This window comes from Lampetra planeri, chromosome 45, assembly GCF_965212315.1.
Source record: "Lampetra planeri chromosome 45, kcLamPlan1.2.h2, whole genome shotgun sequence".
Taxonomy (NCBI): Eukaryota; Metazoa; Chordata; class Hyperoartia; order Petromyzontiformes; family Petromyzontidae; genus Lampetra; species Lampetra planeri.
In genome coordinates this window covers 8,926,682-8,944,824 of record NC_136151.1, presented here as the reverse complement: position 1 = coordinate 8,944,824, position 18,143 = coordinate 8,926,682, and the positions used below count along the sequence as shown (strand labels likewise).

The following is an 18,143-nucleotide window of genomic DNA, read 5'->3' as shown; positions in this document are numbered from 1 at the left end:
GCGCGCACCAACACCGCTCCAGGCAGCGCAGGGACCCAAACGGCGTCTGGGAATCGGTCGCGATTCGTGACTCGGTCCGCAACTCTGGACCAGTGCCGGCAGTGAAACGATGAACCCCACGTGACCCCCAACATCCCCATCTCCCCCACCCCCTAGGGGTCCCTCCTATCGCGTGACAACACCCAAGCCCCCCCCCCCCAGACAACCCCCCCCCACCTCTACACATCCCCCTGGTGGCTGTTGTTGTGGTGGTGATTGTGGTGGGGGTTGTTGTTGTACTGGTAATTGTTGTGGTTGTTGTGGTGGTTGTTGTTGTGGTGGTTGTTGTTGCTGCTCTACCACTTTCTCCTGACGAGCACCACGTGGTCACGTGGCCCCCTCGCGAGAAGTTCCCAGCAGCGTCAGTAGTGACGTCACCCCCCCCCCCCACAGTGCTGGGTCACAGCTGCAAGGTGACGTCACCAACCCCCCCCCCCCCCACAGTGCTGGGTCACAGCAGCGAGGCTGCAGGGTGCCCCTCAGGGCCTCTGTTTGTTTTTGTTGTCGCCAACGCGGTGACGTGGTGACGTCACAGCGCGGTGACGTGGTGACGTCACAACGAGGGACTCACCCAGTGGCGGGAATCCAAAACGTCAGAATCTGTGTTTGTGGTGCTGGAGGAATCCGATGAGCTGTGAAGCTCTTTGTGTTCACAGATGGTGCAGTGGTGAGGGGCGGGCGTGGGGGGGTGGGGAGACGTGGTGACGTCACCGCGTTGTGGGAGCGTGCATGTTGACGTCACCACGTTGGGGGAGCGTGCATGGTGACGTCACCGCGTTGGGGAGGCGTGCGTGCTGACGTCACCGCGTTAGGGGAGCGTACGTGGTGACGTCACCACGTCCATGACTCAGCAGCAGACAACTTGAACAGCTCGGACATTGTTGGCGCCTTTTGTGTTTGGCGCCGTCTCTTTATTTGTTTATTAATTTGTAGATTTAATTTGCTTGGCAGTGGCTGTGTGGAGGATTTGGTCCTCGTGTTTAATTAATGAACGGCGTTGCGGGATGCAGTGAGCACGAATGACGCTGTACACAACTACATTGTTGTTGTTTGTGTTCTGTATTTTTATTGTAGAATCGATTATACAAGCGTTACATTGCCACAGTCGTACGCGGACATTTATACTTTTAAAATCAATATTATTGTTTTGACGTAAAACTTTTCTTGACTGATGACGGCCGCGTGTGTTGCGATCAAAACGTCATGGATTTTTGGTTTCACATTTAACATTTTTATTTAATGTTTATTATTACATTTTTCATATTTTTCTTATTTTATCTTTTTTCTATCTACGTGACTTTACCGAAAGAACCAAGAAGATGAATCCCTGCAGTCACGAAAGCTTTAAATCGATAATTATTGTTGTTGTGTTTCTCTCACAACCCATGACACCACCAGTGTATAAACACATCCCAGTTCACCATTGCTAATCACTGCACCCTACACTACAGCCACACTCCTCTGGCAGGGTGAATACATCCACGCTGGCTTCACACACACACAGAGCGGTACTTATTTTATCACCCCCCCCCCTATGAAGATTGTGAGGATTGTTTAATCCCAGCCCCCCCGTTGTGATGGAGAGCCACGCAGCCCCGAGCCACCGACAGCCACCAGCCAGTCACGGGCGTGGCGCTGCGCGTGGCGGTGACGAGGGTGGCGAGCGCCGCGCGTCGTGGTGGCGTCTGCCCTCTGCGCTGTTCACGTTCACCTCTCTCAGGACGCGCCACTCAGATCCACGATCCTCACTGACTCACTAACATCACACAACCCCCACACCCTCAGCCCAGGGTGTAGGGGCTGAGTGAAAGTTTTATTAAACGAGTACAACGGCGCCATGGAGTCGGCGCTGTAAAACGACAGCAGCCCCGCGTCCCAGTCCAGGTGGACCCCGACTCTCCGCGGAGGCTGCGGCACCGACAGTGACGTCACTACCCCGCCATGCCGCACTGAGAAGCTGTCGTCTTCTTTCTCTAGACACCAGGAGACGTCGCTCCCTCCCAGGCGGCACTCATCACCAAGCCCTCTCCGTGGGATCGTCCCGTACGCGACTCCAACCCGATACAGCCCCGCGCTCCCCACGTCCACCTCCCAGTAGTGCTGACCCGACGAGAAGCTCTCAGAGCACAGGGCTTGTGCCCAGCGCTCAAAGCGGTGTGGGTGATGGGGGCGACCCTGGGGGACACCGCTCCGCGTCATCGTCCTGAGATCCGAGGAAATCTGGAGGATGTCGTGGGCTGAGTTTGTGTCCAGAGTCGTTGAGCGTCCATCTGTGGTGAGTATTAGTGTACACATACTAATATTAGTTAGTGTTAGTGTACACACACTAATATTAGTTAGTATTAGTGTACACTTACTAATATTAGTTAGTGTTAGTGTACACACACTAATATTAGTTCGTATTAGTGTACACACACTAATATTCGTTAGTATTAGTGTACACACACTAATATTAGTTAGTATTAGTGTACACTTACTAATATTAGTTAGTGTTAGTGTACACACACTAATATTAGTTAGTATTAGTGTACACTTACTAATATTAGTTAGTGTTAGTGTACACACACTAATATTAGTTAGTATTAGTGTACACACACTAATATTAGTTAGTATTAGTGTACACACACTAATATTCGTTAGTATTAGTGTGCACATACTAATATTAGTTAGTATTAGTGTACACATACTAATATTAGTTAGTATTAGTGTACACATACTAATATTAGTTAGTGTTAGTGTACACACACTAATATTAGTTAGTGTTAGTGTACACACACTAATATTCGTTAGTATTAGTGTACACATACTAATATTAGTTAGTGTTAGTGTACACACACTTATATTAGTTAGTATTAGTGTACACATACTAATATTAGTTAGTATTAGTGTACACACACTAATATTAGTTAGTATTAGTGTACACATACTAATATTAGTTAGTGTTAGTGTACACATACTAATATTAGTTAGTGTTAGTGTACACACACTAATATTAGTTAGTGTTAGTGTACACACACTAATATTAGTTAGTATTAGTGTACACACACTAATATTAGTTAGTGTTAGTGTACACACACTAATATTAGTTAGTGTTAGTGTACACAAACTAATATTCGTTAGTATTAGTGTACACACACTAATATTCGTTAGTATTAGTGTACACACACTAATATTAGTTAGTATTAGTGTACACATACTAATATTCGTTAGTATTAGTGTACACACACTAATATTAGTTAGTATTAGTGTACACATACTAATATTAGTTAGTGTTAGTGTACACATACTAATATTAGTTAGTGTTAGTGTACACACACTAATATTAGTTAGTGTTAGTGTACACACACTAATATTAGTTAGTATTAGTGTACACACACTAATATTAGTTAGTGTTAGTGTACACACACTAATATTAGTTAGTGTTAGTGTACACACTAATATTCGTTAGGATTAGTGTACACACACTAATATTCGTTTGGATTAGTGTATACACACTAATATTCGTTAGTATTAGTGTATACACACTAATATTCGTTAGTATTAGTGTACACACACTAATATTCGTTAGTATTAGTGTACACAAACTAATATTCGTTAGTATTAGTGTACACAAACTAATATTCGTTTGGATTAGTGTACACACACTAATATTCGTTTGGATTAGTGTACACACACTAATATTCGTTAGGATTAGTGTACACACACTAATATTCGTTAGTATTAGTGTACACACACTAATATTCGTTAGTATTAGTGTACACACACTAATATTCGTTAGTATTAGTGTACACATACTAATATTCGTTAGTATTAGTGTACACACACTAATATTCGTTAGTATTAGTGTACACATACTAATATTCGTTAGTATTAGTGTACACATACTAATATTCGTTAGTATTAGTGTACACACACTAATATTCGTTAGTATTAGTGTACACACACTAATATTCGTTAGTATTAGTGTACACAAACTAATATTCGTTAGTATTAGTGTACACACACTAATTTTCGTTAGTATTAGTGTACACAAATTAATATTCGTTAGTATTAGTGTACACATACTAATATTCGTTAGTATTAGTGTACACACACTAATATTCGTTAGTGTTAGTGTACACATACTAATATTAGTTAGTATTAGTGTACACACACTAATATTCGTTAGGATTAGTGTACACAAACTAATATTCGTTAGTATTAGTGTACACACACTAATATTCGTTAGGATTAGTGTACACACACTAATATTCGTTAGGATTAGTGTACACACACTAATATTCGTTAGTAATAGTGTACACACACTAATATTCGTTAGTAATAGTGTACACAAACTAATATTCGTTAGTATTAGTGTACACATAATAATATTCGTTAGTATTAGTGTACACATACTAATATTCGTTAGTATTAGTGTACACATACTAATACTAGTTAGTGTTAGTGTACACAAACTAATATTAGTTAGTGTTAGTGTACACACACTAATATTCGTTATTATTAGTGTACACATACTAATATTCATTAGTATTAGTGTACACACACTGATATTCGTTAGTATTAGTGTACACAAACTAATATTCGTTAGTATTAGTGTATACATACTAATATTAGTTAGTGTTAGTGTACACATACTAATATTCGTTAGGATTAGTGTACACATACTAATATTAGTTAGTGTTAGTGTACACATACTAATATTCGTTAGGATTAGTGTACACATACTAATATTCGTTAGTATTAGTGTACACACACTGATATTCGTTAGTATTAGTGTACACATACTAATATTCGTTAGTATTAGTGTACACATACTAATATTCGTTAGGATTAGTGTACACATACTAATATTAGTTAGTATTAGTGTACACACACTAATATTCGTTAGTATTAGTGTACACACACTAATATTAGTTAGTGTTAGTGTACACACACTAATATTCGTTAGGATTAGTGTACACATACTAATATTAGTTAGTATTAGTGTACACATACTAATATTCATTAGTATTAGTGTACACACACTAATATTAGTTAGTATTAGTGTACACAAACTAATATTCGTTAGTATTAGTGTACACAAACTAATATTAGTTAGTGTTAGTGTACACACTAATATTAGTTAGTATTAGTGTACACATACTAATATTCGTGTGTGCAGTGGTAGTGAAGAGCGGTGATGATACCAGGACCACGATGTAAACGCCACTCTCACACCCACACACAGACATTGTGTGTCACAGCCTCGCACACTCTCACACCCACACACAGACATTGTGTGTCACAGCCTCGCACACTCTCACACCCACACACAGACATTGTGTGTCACAGTCTCGCACACTCTCACACCCACACACAGACATTGTGTGTCACAGCCTCGCACACTCTCACACCCACACACAGACATTGTGTGTCACAGTCTCGCACACTCTCACACCCACACACAGACATTGTGTGTCACAGCCTCGCACACTCTCACACCCACACACAGACATTGTGTGTCACAGCCTCGCACACTCTCACACCCACACACAGACATTGTGTGTCACAGCCTCGCACACTCTCACACCCACACACAGACATTGTGTGTCACAGCCTCGCACACTCTCACACCCACACACAGACATTGTGTGTCACAGTCTCGCACACTCTCACACCCACACACAGACATTGTGTGTCACAGCCTCGCACACTCTCACACCCACACACAGACATTGTGTGTCACAGTCTCGCACACTCTCACACCCACACACAGACATTGTGTGTCACAGCCTCGCACACTCTCACACCCACACACAGACATTGTGTGTCACAGCCTCGCACACTCTCACACCCACACACAGACATTGTGTGTCACAGTCTCGCACACTCTCACACCCACACACAGACATTGTGTGTCACAGCCTCGCACACTCTCACACCCACGCACAGACATTGTGTGTCACAGCCTCGCACACTCTCACACCCACGCACAGACATTGTGTGTCACAGCCTCGCACACTCTCACACCCACGCACAGACATTGTGTGTCACAGCCTCGCACACTCTCACATCCATACACACACATTGTGTGTCACAGCCTCGCACACTCTCACACCCACACACAGACATTGTGTGTCACAGCCTCGCACACTCTCACATCCACACACAGACATTGTGTGTCACATCCTCGCACACTCTCACATCCACACACACATTGTGTGTCACAGCCTCGCACACTCTCACATCCACACACACAGATATTGTATGGTCAAATAACCCCCCCAGGGCGCGCCCTGGGGGGGTTATTTGACCATACTTCACAACTCTCGTCGGTGCGAGTTGGCGATGGATTGTGAACGTAGAAGCGTAGAGGTGCAGTACAGCAATGGTTCACCCTGTGATGTGTCAACATTCGGCACGAGAGAGACAAAGGCGGCCGGGCGTGGTGCTGGACACCCACTCCCTCGTGTGCCGTGCCGGCCTTCATTGGTGCTTCTACTCGCTAACAGCACTTGCCCCAGGAACAAGCAGTAGGGTTTAGTTGAATATTGAAGCTGTTAAACTAATTTTATGTCACCAGGTAGAGCCCACTGATCCATGTCGCTCTCTTTCAGAGTCTGTGTCTCTCTTCCCGTGGTGGCGTGGATTTCTCCCTGGTTCCTCGCGTTTTTCCCTCCACGTTTAGAATCAATTTGTATTCAGAGGATTTGGGTGCTGCTATAAATATCAACGTGATGAGCCACTTCGTAGAGCTGTCATTGTGATAGTCAGGTCGCTTCCAAAAAAAGAGCGACAAGGTTCAGTGGTTCAATCTTAATTTGGAGCTTTCGTGACTGCAGGAATTTTATCTTTATACGTGACTTTACCGAAAGAACCAAAGAGTAAAGTCACGTAAAAAGATAAAATAATAAATTATTATTTTATCTTTATACGTGACTTTACTGAAATAACCAAAGAGTAAGGTTCAGTGGGTTCCTGACCTGGTAAAATAAAATGTTGATGAAGATGGGGAGCACAGAAGTGCAGTGCAACACAGCGGGACACGTGGGTGCAAGACTGAGTTACTCACAGACGAGAGGCAGGAATCTGCGCATGGCCCTTTCAAGGGAGAGGATCGTGATGGCGTCCAGTGAAGTGGGAGGTTGAGGTGCAGATTTCTTTGGGATATCTCTCCTGGGACAACCACCAATAGCATCACACACAGCCTCGTTTAACCACAGCATTGGAACACTCAGCACCCATAGCATACACAGCCCGTGTCTCACACAGAGCCCGTTTCTCACACACAGCCCGTGTCTCAGACGCAGCCCGTGTCTCACACACAGTCAGTGTCTATGACAGCCTGTATGTCTAATACAGGAACAAACATACCCTGTGTCTACTACACACAGCACGTGTGTCTAACACACACATACTGTGTTGTGAGTGTTTAACCGTGAGATGTTAAGGATCTGTACCTTCGCGTCTCCTCCAGGTGCCCCTGTGAAAGAGAGAGGAGACAGAGAGGGATCATGAGTGACGTCTCTAACCTTGCACCACGAGCCCCTCTGACACTGCCCGCTCTGTTGTTCTGGACACCCAAACGGCGACTCCACAGAGGCGCTCCCCACCTGCAGGAAGGCGAGCGAGTCCCTCTCGTGCTGCAGAGCGCGCAGGCGAGCGGCCGCCGTCTGGAGCTCGCCGATCTCCCGCTTGTGACGAGCGATGTCCTCGTCTATCCGGGACAGCAGCTCGCGCTCCTTCACGGCCACGCGTTGGAAAGCCTCCTTCTCGTCCTCGTCCAGAGCCTTCTTTAGGCGGGCGAACTTGCCCGTGATGCGACCCCTGATCCCGGCCACCGATTCCTGCGGAGACGCGGGCACCACGGTTGGCTCCTTGAGCCATGAGTCACTCCGTGTGTGTGTGTGGGCGCCGTGGTGGCTAGGAGATGTTGACTCCCTCGCCTGGTATACAGCAGGTCGGGGTTCGATCCTGATCCTGAAATCTGTATATTTGGAGATTGTTCTCTCTGTAGTCATATGGATTTTTCTTCGAGTCCCCATTTAGGATCAACGTCGCGCGTTTAGAGTATTTGGCTGCTATTAAATTCCACGTTACAATTAGCCACTTTGTTGAGCTATAATTTGTAATAGCCAGGTCGCTTCCGAAAAAAGAACTACGTAGCTGAGTGGAGCCGTTTCTGGTAAAATAAAAATGTGTTTAGTCTATGCGTCTCTATGGGTCTCTATGTATCTCTGTCTGTCTCTGTGGGTCTCTATGGTGTCTAGGTATCTCTATGGGTCTCGTATTTATGTGGGTGTCTATGTATCGATATGGGTCTCAATGTATATTTTGCTGCTGCTATATATTTCCACGTGATAATGATGATATCAGCAATTTGGTTTATCTGTAATTTGTGATTGCCAGGTCGTTTCTGAAAAAGAGCGACACAGCTCAGTGCGAACTTACCTGGTAAAATAATAAAATAATATTCCATAGTGGTGAATCATGCCCCAGTGACGAGGCGCCCATGGGACTGAGTGGATCCATGCCAAGGGGGCAGGAGGGGTGCCGCTCTCTTCTTGTTTCTCCCCTAGAGGGCGCTGGGGTCGTGGATGTTGAGACTCGGGCACTCGGAGTCCGGTGGGGGCCCCCTCGTGGGTCCGACGAGATGTGGCAAGATGTTAACTACCTCGCCTGGTGTTCAGGGGGTCCTGGGTTCGACCATGACCCTGATGTCTGCGTGGATTTTTCTCCGAGTCCTCCAGCTTTTCCCTCCACATTTAAAATCAGAGTAATCCAGTTCAGGTTTCCCATAAGTCCGACTCGGGTTTATAATCCAAGGCATTCCTTATCTGTTGTGAACAACTCGCAGAGCCCAAGAATATCTCCATGTACAAGCAAGCGTTTAGAGTACCGTATTTAGAGTATTTGGCTGCTATTAATTTCTACCTGATAAGCTATTTCATTGAGCTATAATTTATGATATTCAGGTTCCTTTTGGAAAAGAGCTACATGGCACAGTGGGGCCTTAGCTGATGATGATTGCTTGTGTTGCGATCGAAACGTCGTGATATTTTTAATATTTTCTCAACCGTTTTACTTAACTTGACTCCTTTGTTTGTCGTGGTCAAATCTTGTAATCAAAATTTTGCCTACTTCCTGTTGTCCAATCAATTTAAAATTTTGCACACGGTACTCAGATCCGGTGACAATGCATGCCTGTATCAAAATCGGTATCAATTACCGTATTTTCCCGCATATAACCCGCAGACGCATATACCCCGCAAAATAGCGTTTTGTGTAAAACATATCTCAGATTGCCCGCACCTCCATATACCCTGAATGCATTCATATATTTAACGTTGTTACCGCAGCTTAATTCCATCATATTAATACGAAGTTTACATTTGTGATACATTCCACTATCAATTGTTAACATTAAAATCATAACGTGCACAAAGAAAACAAACTAACCGGAAATGAGTGAACTTTAAACAGTAAATAAGTAAGAAAAGTAAATATACAATAAGTAACACATAACTGGTAGATAAGTACTATACAGTTTTAGCACTGGTTGCGCACTGCACAGACAATACAGCATTAAGGTAACTCCGTCGCCCCCCCACCTCTCTCTCCCCCCACCTTCACCACCCCTAACCCCCACCTCTCTCTCCCCCGGCTGCCCCACCCCCCAACCCTCCACCTCTCTATCCCCCAGCTTCCCCAACCCCCACCTCTCTCTCCCCCAGCTGCCCCACCCCCCAACCCCCACCTCTCTCTCCCCCCACCTGCACCACCCCTAACCCCCACCTCTCTCTCCCCCAGCTGCCCCACCCCCCAACCCCCACCTCTCTCTCCCCCGGCTGCCCCACCCCCCAACCCCCACCTCTCTCTCCCCCGGCTGCCCCACCCCCCAACCCCCGCCTCTCTCTCCCCCCACCTGCACCACCCCTAACCCCCACCTCTCTCTCCCCCAGCTGCCCCACCCCAACCCCCACCTCTCTCTCCCCTCAGCTCTCCCGTCACCGGTAAACCAGTGCACGCACTTCAAACATTGTCGTTTAATTGTATAAACAATTAATTGAAAACGTGATAACATGTGCAATTTTAGTGCGAGTGGTTTATTCAGCAGTGCTTTAGTCAACGTTAAGTGTTGCATAGTGGATAGTCCTACTATGAAAAAATTTAAACGAGTTATGACGTCACACGTGTAAAATATTTTTTGGGCTAGCCCGCACCTCCATATACCCCGCAGGGTCTTGTTTTGCTTGTAAAAAGTGGTCTACCCCGCGGGTTACATGCGGGAAAATACGGTAATCATATATTTGGCTCTTTTAAAGCAATTAACATTTTGTATTGACGGTTTATTAATTAAATATCTACGTGGGTAGGTCAAAAACGCCGCGGTCCCTAAACTCTGGAATCGCCTCGCCCAAGAAGCAGGCGCCACTTTTTTTTGCACTGTAAAATAAAACCGTTGTTTTTCAAAAATGTTTTAAAGGAGTTTATTACTCACTTTATTTTCATGTTTTCTTTTTATTTGCATTATTTTATTGTTATTAAAATATATATTGTCTACATGACTTTACCGAAAGACCCAAAGAATAAGAATTCCTGCAGTCATGAAAGCTTTATGTCAAGAAGATGAAAATAGTTTAGGCTATGGGTCTCCATGTATCTCTATGTGTCCCTATGTATCACTATTTGTCCCTATGTATATCTATGGGTCTCCATATATCTCTATGTATCCCAATATATCTCTTTGTCTCTAGGTAATTATTTGGGTCTCTATGTACCTCTCTTTGTCCCTATGTATCTCTATGGGTCTGTTGCTATACATCACGTGATGATGATGATGATGCCAGCCACTTTGCTGAGCTGCTATTGTTTGTGACAGCCAGTGTCGCTTATGGAACAACTTACACAGCTCAGTGGTGCCTTACCTGGTAAAATAAAAATGGTTGTAGTTTAAATAAACTCCGGGGACGTGATTATGGACGGCGTGAGGTGCAGCTGTGCGGTGTTCGTGCCTCTGCGTCCGTGCCGGTGCGCGACCTCCAGTGCAGCGCAACAGCTCCACCACAGCCCCACCCCGACAATCCGTGGCACTCTCTACATCGTCTTTTGCCACAGGAGTGGAAGACGCAATGCCGAATAACCTGACCTCTTTGCAGACTCGCTGATGCAGCTATCGAATGCGGTAAATTTGCAACCCCCTCATAGTTAATGTTGAGTTTGAAAGTGAATAATTTAGTTAAAGTAAGAAGCGTCAAAGTTATAAAGCTGCACGAAGATCTCTTGAATTAATATTGACCTCCACGACTTCCACACTGGGTGGAGGTCACGGGGGTCAAAGAGCCCGGTCCGGACACGGTACCTGCGCCTCCTTGCGAGCGGCCTCCATCCGCTTCACGGACTCCTCCGCCTTCTTCCTCTTCTCCTCCACCGCTCGCGTCTCCTCCCCTACGCGCGTCTGTAGTGAGAGACGAGACGTCACCAGGGGGAGACTCCAGCCCCCTGAGCCACCCCTCACACCGCCCTTCCCTCCACACCGACCCCTCCACAGTGAAAGCCCTCATCTCCACGCTGTCTCTCTACGGCGACAGAGATGGGGGGAATGGGGAGTGGGCAAGCTGATGCCTCGTTGTAGCATCAGCCGGTGGGAGCCGTGCTGACTTGGTGTCTGTCCCGACTCGGACCCAAGAGCCCATTTTCCCACAGCTGTCTCGTTTGGAAGATACATTTAATAGGACTTCTATCAGGTGGTGGTGAAATCAGTCTCACATCTCTAGTCACTTAATTCCTTTACACGGGAATTATGTTTAGTGAGAGCCTGGCATGCAATACATCCTGAGGCTGTATACTAAAACACCAAGCAGGAGATGAGCTGTACAGGCAGAGACAGAGATTCATAAGAGAGAGCATGACCACACAATTAAATTTTTTGCATCAGATGTTGTGAAGCCCAGTGACAGAATTAGTCAGATCGTGTTGCGGTGTCTCACTGTGACGGCCTCACCTTCCGTGTCTCGTGCTCCTTCTTCAGCGTGGTGACATCATGTCCTTTGTGTTCTCCTGCGATGGTGCAAGTTGAGCAGACCAGGCTGCTGTCTACTGTGCAGTAGAATTCCAGCTCTCTTGTGTGTTCAGGGCATCTTCGCTCATCCAAGCTCGCAGTGGGATCCACCACGGCGTGGTCTCTCAACCTGGGATTCTCCACATGAGGCTTGTAGTGGGAAAAACAGTAGGACATCTCGCATCTTAGGCAGGTCTTCACTGCAGGAGTGTGGCCATCGCCGCAGATGTCACACACGACGGCGGCGGCCATCCCGTCTCCAACTCTGAGCTGCTCCGCCAGGTTGGCGAGGGCCACGTTCCTCTTCAGCTGGGGTCGCACAGGGAAGGTCGCTCGGCACTGCGGGCAGTTGAAGCTGCTCGCCGTCTCCCAGGCGGCCTCCAGGCACCGCAGGCAGAACGAGTGTCCGCAGCTCAGCGTGGAGGGGCAGACGAACGTGCCCAGGCAGATTGAGCAGCGCAGCTCACTATCCACACTCTCACTGGGAGTCGCGCTCGCCATGGCCCATGGCTTCGCTGGGGTGGCTCGCTGTGTGGCTCAGAGAGACGCTGGACCAGGAACTCTCTCTTATAGCGACGGTGAAGAAGGAAGTAAAATACTTGAAATGCTTTCATTGTCGTCACTGACATCACCAGACACCGCCTGGAATGTGAACCCGCACCCCGAGGTGCGCAAACAGCAGCCTCAAGGTGAACACGGCTACTGTACACACCTTGACATTTAAAGAAATGAGTGTTGTTGTTAATATAAATCGGTGAGGCTCAGCTGCGGTGGCTCATTCGTGCGATGAGAGATGAACTCATCCTTCTACAGCAAGTTGGTGGCAAGATGTTATCTCCCTCGCCCGGTATACACGAGGTGGTGGGATTTGATCCCTACCCTGACGCCTGCTTTATATTTAAAGTTTGCGTCTCTCTCTCTCTGTGGTCGCGTGAACTTTTCTCCGGGTCCTCCGGTTTTTCCCTCCACAATCAACATCACGCGTTTAGAGTAGTTGGCTGCAATACATTTCCACGCGATAAGCCATCATTTGTGGCCAGGTCGTTTCTGGAAAATAGCGACACAGCTCAGTGAGCCTTAACTGCTAAAATTTTTAAATAAATAGTTAGCATAGTTGTAGATATCTCATAATGTCCTGTAACTCCATCTCCGTGTAATTACCCCAACGTGACAAGTTGCTTGAATGTAATCGTGGCATCAGAAAAATAAGTAATATATAAAAAAAAAACTTTTTTAAAACACGCTTTTATGAAATGTACTAGTAATGGCAGAACAACACGACTCCAGGAAGTGGCCCGAATCTTGTCATGACGTAAGGACCGTGGGCAATTACAGCCAATGTCAGTTGACCGTGGACAATACGACCCAAACCGAAACATAACATATAAAAAGAATGTTTCAAAATATATATTTTTAATTTTTATGATAGAATATAGCATTGTCATCAATGTGACATAAGTATACCAAGTTTGCAGTCGATACCACATTGGGAAGTGGGTTAAAATTGAGTTACAAGATTTGAGGATACAACAACAACGACAACAGAGTGAGTTAAAAGAAAGCGCGTATTAATAAAAAAATTGCGTGTAGCCTCCCGTGACAGATCCTGGAATCTTGAGCCTTTTGCTAGCAGTGTGAATCTATCACCAACTCTACCTGCCTCCATCACCCACTGCTGGCGATGTCACCGTCTCTCACTCTCACCTTGTCCGAGACTGCAGATCCCCGTGCCGGCCATTCACAGCCGCACCCACCGCTTGCTTCACCTGCGTTGTTGTTTCACATTCACACGCACGGCTACTCAACACGCATGCACACGCAGCAACACAGATGCCCATCGGCGTTCACCATGATTGCAATATTTTTTTACCAATAAAACTAAACTAGTTTTTTATTTTACCAGGTGTAATGCCCCACTGAGCTATTAGCTTATTTTCCAAAGCGACCTGCCCATCGCAAATGACAGCTCAACAAAGTGGCTCATCAGATTGGAAATGCATAGCAGCCAAATAATCTAAATACTGAACTCTAAACGCCGCTTGAACCTGGAGACGCTCTCCTGGGCTCTGCGGGTTGTTCACAGCAGATAACGAATGCCTTGGACGCTACACCCCAGTCGGCTCATTCCTCGGTGCAGCAGCAGGGACGGCTCAGTGCTCAGTGAGGTGCAGTGGCTCCAGGCCAGACAGGGAGGTGCGATCCGCCGCGGATTTTGCAGCCAACAAATCCTCGCAGCGTCCCGGGAGAGCCGGTTAGGTGACAGCTCAGCACCCCTCGGGTGCCAAGCAGCCCACACCCGCCTACGCATTCTGTTTCACCCACCCACCCACTTCCCCACCTACCCACTAGGCCTCGGCAAGGTAAGGTAATTTACCTTATTTTACCGGGTAAAAGGGTAAAGATGTCGACATGCCAAGGGGTAAGGTAAAGGGTACAGGGTAAAGGTAGCTCGGAAGAATTACCCGGTAGGGTAAAGGAAGCGCAAAGTATTACCTGGTAAATACGGTGCCTTGTTTACCGCTAAAAGCTCCGTGGCGCAGTCCGTGGCCTACATTTAACAAGCAATATTTTAAAAAAACGTTATCAAAAACACGCTTTTATAAAATTTACGAGTAATGGCAGAACTCCACGACTCCAGGAAGTGGCTCCGAGGCTTGCCATAACGTCAGGGACCGTGGTGATTTACAGCCAACGTCAGTTGAGCGTGGACAGTTAGACCCAAGCCGAAACATAACATATACAAAATAATGTTTAAAAACATATATTTTTTATGATAGAATATAGCATTGTCATCAGTATGACCTAAGTATACCAAGTTTGCAGTCGATACCACATTAGGAAGTGGGTAAAAATTGAGTTACAAGATTAGAGGATACAACAACGACAACAACAACAGAGTGAGTTAAAAGAAAGCGTGTAACATTGGAATCATCGAGAGTATTCTATATGATTAAAGCGCTCTACCTAGCATTTACCGTTATAAACCTTGTTCATGTGTAGTAGTTCCCTAGTAATTACCCTGTAATCGGGTAATTTTTATGGGGTAAGGGTAAAAGGTAGGGTAAAGGTAAGCTCGTTGCTTTTTACCTTTTACCTTACCTGCTAAAGGGTAAAAGGTAGGGTAGAGTGATTGTATTGTGGTAAGGTAAAATGTAGGGTAAATGTAGGCTCGTTTTTACCTTTTAACTTTTACCTTACCTTGCCGAGGCCTACTACCCACTCACCCACCTCCACTGACCCACCCACTCACCTCCACTTACTCACCCACTCGATCACCCCACGAACAGAGCCTTGACCTCGGAGTCCTTAGGAGGAGGCGACCCGTAGGCCTCAGGGGTCACGTGGTTTATGAGCGGAGATCGCTCCCTGTCGACAGTGGCTCTTAACCTGGCGTGCACGCAGCCCCTGGGGGTGCGAGATGCCCTTTCTGGGGGCTGTGAGACGTGGCCAGACTTGTTGAGACGGTAAATCATCGAAACACAATTTAAGCACGGGCACGTAAGTACAACTCCTTTGTTAATCAAACCCCCAGGTATTTATTAACATTATTCAACATTTTTACGATTGAGGACCAAAGGGGTGCAAGACTGCAGTCAACGTTAAGAACCACTGTTGTCAACGTCGCGGGGGCCATCCCATTGCGTGCCTTGTACAGGCGTGGTCCAGATATCTGGTGACCCCTGTTAAATATTTCGTGATTTAAAAAAATTATTTTAATATATTGATAAAACAGTTACAAAAAAATACGTTCAATATGTTAACGTATGTAACTAATTGTGATTAACTAAAAATGTATTCTAAGTGTAATTAAGAATGTGTAAAGTGCAGATGTTCTTAATTGCCCCTTGTGTGGTGTGTGTCTCTCGCCTTGGTTATTGTGAAACGGCCTTCCCCCCTCTTTAGGTCAACTCATCTTTAATATGAATTCCTGCTGCGGCATGCAATGACAGTCACTGGTAAGACAAAGGCGGTTGGGCAGGCTCTGGTTATACCCCTGGAACACATTATTCTGGTCGTGGAGAATTTACATAATTCGTATTATGCGGTTTTTTCATGTGCTAATTCCAGACATTTGGAGAGAAAAAACTTTTACGTTAAAATAGGCAATATCACTCTTAATATTATTTTCTGGAAAAGTCAAATATACAACACAGACGGGACACAGAGGACTTTTTATAGAGATATACAGACTAGAGACACATAGACGAGAGACAGATTTATGTACGGGAGTATACAGACGGGACATAGAGGGCTTTATTCAAGCGATGAATGAGAAAGAAAGAGACAGACTGTCGGCCCGTGGCACCTGGGTCTGCCCCGTGACCTCCTGCCAGCGGGCGTTCGACACTTCACGTGGCCTCAAGGTGCACATGGCCTGGCACAAGCGTCGTGGTGACGTCACCGCCACTTAGTGGCGAATGGCGGTTGTTGTTGTTGAGTGTGTGTTCGTGTGTGTATCAGTGTGGGGAGTGATAGTGTAGCGCTTAGTGCACTGCGCTATGAACCTGGCGACCCCGGTTCGATTCCTGTTCACGGACCCAGTGACAATTATCTGAACCGGTTCTGGGCCTCCCCTAGGTCGACTTAGCCGCAAAGAAGTAAGTGTGTGTGTGAGTGTAACTGAATGCGTAGCCGGGTGTGGGCTGCTCGGCACCCGAGGGGTGCTGAGCTGTCACCTAACCGGCTCTCCCGGGACGCTGCGAGGATTTTTTGGCTGCAAAACCCGCAGCAGATCGCGCTGCCTGCCTGGCCTGGAGCCACTGCGCCTCACTGAGCAGCACTGAGCCGTCGCTGCTGCTGCTGCACCGAGGAATGAGCCGTGGACATCGTGGGAACCCCTTTCGCTCGCATTGGTGACCTTGTAGAAGGAAGCTTTCAAACGCATTGGATGAGTCCAGGCCGTGTTCAGTAGAATCCGATTCTTGTTTTCCCACAAGTCCGACTTGGGTGGAGAGTCAAAGGCATTCGTTATCTGCTGTGAGTTCAAGTTCAAGTTCATTTATTAAGAATAGCCCTGTGAGCCATGCGGCTCTTAAGTCGGGTGCAACCACAACAAACAAAATATGAACACAGAACATCTTAAAGCGATGACGCGTAACAAACACATCCTGGAATAAACCAGCAAATATTTTTAAAAACGTATTAAAACGCGAATAATAGGTGTTTTCCCCTTTTTTCTGGCAACAAAACTGAAACCTTTTTACGAGGATTCATGTCTGCATTAGCCACAATACTTGCAGTTAAAATGCAAACAAAAACACACTATGATAATATATGCATTGTCCTTGAAACTGATTGGTCCACACCAAGGGACGACTTTCTTTTGAGCCTCGACCCGATTGGTGCTTGACCAGAGGACGCCAAAAGGCGTACAGCTCAAAGACAATGCGCTATCAAAGTAATGAGGGCTCGGGGTGAGCATCTACATCATTAGACAATGCATATATTATCATAGTGTGTTTTTGTTTGCATTTTGACTGCAAATATTGTGGTTAACGCAGACATGAATCCTCGTAAAAAAATGACAGTTTTGTTGCCAGAAAAAATGGGGAACACCAACCCTATTATTAAATTTTGGTACTGGCAAAGGAGGTCTAATGGTGTATTAAAATGCTGTGTGCAAAAATCCCAATGTGGTGCAAGTCAACAATAATGACCATAAGACAATTTAAATTAACCATATGTTTTCGAATCGCCAAAATAAAGCTATAAAAACAATAGCAACAATAATGATAGGAATTGTGATTCAAATTTAACAATAAACGATATACATAGCACGTACGACCAAACTTGCAGCCATAGCTGGCAGCATGACACTCCCAGTGTATGATGTGTGAGTCAGTGGTAGTGCGAGTGAGTGTATGATGTGTGAGTCAGCGTATGATGAGTGAGTCGGTGTATGATGTGTGAGTGAGTCAGTGGTAGTGTGAGTCAGTGTATGATGTGTGAGTGAGTCAGTGGTAGTGTAAGTGAGTCAGTGTATGATGTGTGAGTGAGTTCAGTGTCGGCCACCTCTGCCCGCGCCTCTCGCCCACCACAAACGGCCCAGCCAGCCGCTGGGAGC

At 46.0% G+C, this 18,143-nt stretch overlaps 2 protein-coding genes across 2 annotated transcripts in view; one reads left to right on the top strand and one right to left on the bottom strand.

Moving 5' to 3' along the window:
- The window catches only part of LOC144733113 (E3 ubiquitin/ISG15 ligase TRIM25-like), a 128,060-nt gene that overhangs the window by 53,463 nt on the left and 56,454 nt on the right, over nt 1–18,143 (top strand). The gene's annotated exons all lie outside the window — the stretch shown is intronic.
- On the bottom strand, nt 1,086–13,948 carry LOC144733131 (E3 ubiquitin/ISG15 ligase TRIM25-like). The gene is made up of 6 exons (XM_078614894.1): nt 12,023–13,948; nt 11,381–11,476; nt 7,632–7,865; nt 7,479–7,501; nt 7,091–7,194; nt 1,086–2,309 (listed from the first exon to the last, which is right to left on the bottom strand). The coding sequence occupies exons 1-6, from the start codon at nt 12,578–12,580 to the stop codon at nt 1,756–1,758; spliced, it is 1,569 nt and encodes a 522-aa protein (XP_078471020.1). The 5' UTR covers nt 12,581–13,948; the 3' UTR covers nt 1,086–1,755.